Source organism: Lupinus angustifolius, chromosome LG05, assembly GCF_001865875.1.
Source record: "Lupinus angustifolius cultivar Tanjil chromosome LG05, LupAngTanjil_v1.0, whole genome shotgun sequence".
Classification (NCBI taxonomy): domain Eukaryota; kingdom Viridiplantae; phylum Streptophyta; class Magnoliopsida; order Fabales; family Fabaceae; genus Lupinus; species Lupinus angustifolius.
The window spans coordinates 18,548,093-18,553,388 of NC_032013.1; the positions used below are offsets into that span (position 1 = coordinate 18,548,093).

Consider the following 5,296-nt stretch of genomic DNA (forward strand, 5'->3'; position numbering starts at 1 on the left):
AATATTTGTTGAATGCATTCTATTCCTAATATGATTCATGATGTAGTATAATATGCTCTATATGTATGCGTGGTTGCTTAAAATTGCTTGATATATGTTAGAAATCTTTGCATGCTTCTAAAACTCAAAAACCATCGTGATTCTACAAATCTGATAACTTTTAATTGATTAACCATGAGTCTTAATCGATTAAAATAAGTTCCAGTAGCCAACACTTTATTTTTCACAAAATTTAATCGATTAATGTCTAAAACTTCTACATCCCTTTGTAATAATTCAAATTTTAAATTGAGGAAAATAACATATTTCATTGGAGAATACTTTCATTAATTGTCACACGGTTAAGGTTAGTCCACAGTTTTGTTAAAGTTTTGTCTTAAAATCAATTGGTAATGAGAGAATATGTATTTAAACTCTTCTCCCGACAATAAGAATGACGTTGTAAGACTTACTTCCTAACGTTTTTCAATGGTTCCATTCCATGCGCTTGTGTTTGTTTCTTCAAGTTATAGAAGCCCTGCAAATCCACCAGGCCTTGCCAGCTAGAGCTCTGCATACTTTAGATTTCTGACATGGAATATACAAATTTTGGTGCTCAACCTGATTCATTTTATTGCCATAGGTATGCATCAAGTTCTGTCAATTCAAAGAAAACTTGCATTTATCTAATCAAAGATACTATTGTATTTGAGAAACAATGTAAACTACAATCTGCTTTGTACAAGGCAAACTATTTTTTCTTATAAAACATAATTCAAGTTTTAGCTTTTTGACAAACCAAATACAAAACAATTTGTTTAACTACTTCAAACTTCATCTCCAATCCAGTTATTCTTGCATTTTGGACCAGTTGGACCTTCCTCTCCCAACACTTCACTTGGTAAACCTCTTAAAATATTCTCAAATTTTCTCTTTAGCTTCCCATGCAATATCTTCTCCAAATTCTTCAACTCATCAAAGTCGAATTTTGGACCCCATTCCATGAAATAGTTAAGCCATGCTGGTTCAATAACTGCAGACCCCAAATACTCTGCAGAAACCACTTCAAATTCTCCCATATCCATGACCATGCCACAGTTATCAGTATCATCCCTTATACCTATTCCATTTCCATCATCCCCTAGAAGATTAAGGCCAGCGTGTGGGTATGCTGCATGGCCATGCAAGGAAGAATAAACCACAGGTTTGTTTCCACTTTGAAACTCAAGCTGAGAGGCTTCAACCCATATACCCTTATTGTGTTGTGAGAAATACACTTCCCATAGTTGTGCGTTGAAGTTGCTTACCCTTAATGTCACATGCTCCCAATCTCCAACATGTTCACCTATCTTCCCTAATTTGATAGTTTTAATGAACTTTACTTTTGCTCTTGAAGGACCATTGTATGGGTAGAAGACCCACATGGCTATATCTGTGAAAGTACTTCCAAACATTGGTTTCACATGTACATAAGATCTGGCACTACTCAAATCTCCTTTACTAACCCTATCTTTGTTTTCACCATCAGTTGGCAGGTCAATCCAATATGCACCGTCATTTTCACCACCCTGAGGAAGGTTAGTGCCATTTGGTTCTATTGTGACAGGTTTTGACTCTTGCCCTTTTGTATATAGTAGTGCTCCATTGGAGAAAAACCAATTTACAGAAGAAGGATAAAATTCTTCATCAGGATGCAAGAATAAAAATGGAGAGTAAACTTTCATTATTGCATCAATTTGTTGTAGATTAGGCATGGATGAAGTTTTGTTAGCATTGGTATTTTTCAAACAGGCAATAGATAGAGAGCTAGTAGTCTCAATAGTTTGTGCAACAAAGGTACCTACACGAATACCCGGAGCTCGAGTTCCCCTATTGCTTGGTCTTACATCATAGATAAAGAAGCCATTGTTACTCCAAATCAGTGAATATTGCTCACTTTGGTCAGTTAGGTCTTCCCTGACACACCTTATTTTGTCAAGGGAAGGCTTATCTGGTGTAGTTGTCACTACATGTCCTACAGCTTTGTAGCCATTTGGTGCTGTTGGTAACCAAACATAGGCATGACCCTCTTCATTAATATTCAGAGATTCAGTGTTCCATACAAGTGTGTAATCAATTGGTTGCTTCAAGGTGGGATTGGTTGTATTTGAAGACACATCTTTTGCTACAAGTACCCATCCAAATTGAGCCTTGTTGTTCGGTTGGCTATAGCTACCTAACATATAGAATCCTTCAGGTATTGCTGTAGGTTCAAACACTGTGGCACCTTGATTATCTGGTCCTCCTTCATGAGTGGCCCAAACCTTGTTGAAAGTTGAGATTTGAGACACTTGAAGTCCACCCAGATCAATGATTCCACTTGCAAAACTACCACCTTCATGAAACAAATCAATAACAACAGGTATAAGCATGTATTTACTAGCATATATCTCAACATGGAGTAGTGAAAATGAAAATCACAATGGATACCCGAGGCTAGGGGCCAAGTAGGTGTTGGAGCTGGAAGGTTGAACATGCTTTCAATGGGGAGGGCTTCTGCACAACTACATTTGGTAAGAAAATTTTTCTGCCGAGTCTTTCAAATAAGATTGAATTCGAATGTGGCTACTTTATAAGGAAAATGTTCATCTTACTTTTTTTTTCCAACATCTTAGACACCTACTTTATAATTATGATCATCTATCTTTTGTTCTTTCCAAATCAAAATCTTGTGAGAAAAAATGATGTGATAATATCATTGGTGATTATAATATCAGTGAACTTTTCAAGAAATGTATTCTTTTAAGATTAATTGTGATGCCATAAAGGTCTTCACTCTTCAGAATTTTTTTTATGTATATGGGATTCTCCTAGGATGTGTTGTACAAGGAAGCTAGTTTGGCAACATAGGTTAATCTTCTAAACAATGTCACTTATACACCAACCTGTTGACTAAAGTAGATAACAATTTGCATGTGACTATGATGCGGGGCAAAACATTTGAGACAACATGCCTAGTATTGTCATGTAGTAGATATAACTACCTCAAAAAGTTAGCATGTAATTTTTTGAAGAAGAAAATTTTAAAAAACTATAATTTTTCTAGTTTGGTCCCCATAAATGATGTAATATTCTTTGCTCTATTAAAAAATAATACTACTCATGAGTGAGTTGGTGGGATAGGGAGAAGGAGAAATAGAATTATATTTCTCATATTCATTATAAAAAAGGTGTCCCTTTTTGCATACAGATAAAAACGTTCAAGTAAATAAAATGAGTTGGTTTTAGTTTTGCCTGAACAATCCTTGATTTATTCAATGTACCAACACATATACCAATTATGTAAGAGTTTTTTATAGTATCACTATATTATTTATTCATTTTCAATCATCAATAAAATCCTAAAAAAAAAAAAAATACAAATGAAGAGTAAACATTACAATGAATGTATAGATATATTTACCTCTACCGTAACAAAAGATATAACGCTCAAACAAAAATCCCATACCTGTTCAATCCAACTACTTATTGTATTTTTCCTCTTTGTCTAACTTGTTTATAAAAAACATAAAAGTCTATCATCTTCAATGTACTATTCCTTTTTTATTGGAAAAAACAAAACATTAATTATATACTAACCTTATATTTTTGGTGATGATACTATACCCTGTTATCTGTTTTGGTGTTGTTTGTTTTTTATAAATTTATAATAGCTCTATTGCATCTCATAGTAGCACTCTAGTGTATGAGCTTGGGAAATTATTTTAGGGAAGCCTCTTTATCAAGTGAATCATATACAATTTTTTTTTGAAATCTTGATATTTTTGTTCAAACTTTGGTTTTAAAGTTTTACTAAGTTGAAATTTTTGATAAATATAGGACCTCATATTTATATTTATTTTGTTTCTGCCCTAGAATATGTTAGGATTAGGCTTGAGTAAATCATAAATAATTAAGCTCCTCCAATTTGCATTTTCAGTTAGTTTACATCGATCTAAACTTTTGAATATGATAAATGGTTGAGATTATGAATCAAATAAAGATTTGGTGGTAAATACTCTCCAATATAGTATTTACACCTATCATTTCTATTTTCTATTCATCTAGATTCATCATCTTCTTCTATTCTTCCATTCTTCTATTGATCTAGATTTTGGTAATTGGTGCTCGTATAAGTTCACAATGTTAAAAGATTTGTAATTGATCATTTATTTTTTCTATTGTATTGGGTAGAACCCCTTTTATTTGTTTAATACAAATTTGCTTATTGAAAAGAATTATTATCTTCTCTCAACAAAAGACTCCCACCTAACATTATCATAATTGTGCAGCATTTCTTATCCAAAGACCTGAATCGAAGTAAAGAAAAAAAACTGGCAAAGAATCTAATGAAGCTAGCAAAAGAAGAAATGTTAAACCAATAATTAATGCCATTGAAAATACCTGCTTCGAATGGTGCACCTCCATGAACCCCCATTGACTGAGATTCACAAAGAAACAAAGCACAAATGATTCCCACAATGAAACCCATCTTTTTTCTCTTCCAGAACCCAAAATCTCTTAAAATCTACGTAACTCTTCTACCCTCGTGACTCAAGCTGTGGCTACATGCATTTCACTCTAGGTAAAGCACAAATTTTGGCTAGGGTTGTTACTGCTCAAGTATACTTTATAAAAACATAAATGATAATGGAGAAATTTTTGGCTTTTATCATTGCTTGATTCTCGTGGTTTTGTTTATCCTTTAAAATAATAAAGGGATACTTTGAAAATTTTATGCAACATTTGCGCCAGTTTTCTTTCTAACCTTTATGTTTGTTATTATTCATAATCCGTTTCTTTCTATTTCTCTCTCTTCTTTTCTTTGAAGTATGTTACCTTTTGGGTTTGTATAAGTTGTATTGCACGCCTTCTTATTGTTTTTTCATGAAGGACAGGACTGGTGAGGCGTGTGAGTATCACAGGAGAAACAAGCATATAAATTCTGTTAGAGTTCACGTTCTTAATCACTTGTCTAAGTTAAAAAATAAAGGCTTCAATTATAGGGAGAAGCAATCAAACAAACTCAAACACTATAAATGATTAATTTCTTATCCATATAGCAAGAAGATCTTTAATAGTATCAAAAAAATCATCTATTTACTTTTAAAAATCTTTATATAATATTTTTTTTCTTATAGGTATCCTCGCATTAGAGACAATCATGTCCGAACTGATCTGGATATTATCCGGCCAAGATATTGCTTAAAGGAAATCAAACATCTACCACTTAAACTAACACTCATTAATTATATAATAGATTTTTATACACAAACAATATATTATATTTTCAGGTGTA

The 5,296-nt window shown here is 32.9% G+C and overlaps 1 protein-coding gene across 1 annotated transcript; it reads right to left on the reverse strand.

Moving 5' to 3' along the window:
• On the reverse strand, positions 660–4,617 carry LOC109347964. The gene is made up of 3 exons (XM_019588113.1): positions 4,402–4,617; positions 2,449–2,514; positions 660–2,353 (listed from the first exon to the last, which is right to left on the reverse strand). The coding sequence occupies exons 1-3, from the start codon at positions 4,487–4,489 to the stop codon at positions 807–809; spliced, it is 1,701 nt and encodes a 566-aa protein (XP_019443658.1). The 5' UTR covers positions 4,490–4,617; the 3' UTR covers positions 660–806.

Coding starts and splice junctions, on each gene's coding strand:
- LOC109347964 (XM_019588113.1), bottom strand. CDS start 4,489: ATGGGTTTCATTGTGGGAATCATTTGTGCTTTGTTTCTTTGTGAATCT. Junction 2,515..4,401: donor AGGTGCACCATTCGAAGCAG/GTATTTTCAATG, acceptor GTAGTTGTGCAG/AAGCCCTCCCCATTGAAAGC. Junction 2,354..2,448: donor TACTTGGCCCCTAGCCTCGG/GTATCCATTGTG, acceptor TGTTTCATGAAG/GTGGTAGTTTTGCAAGTGGA.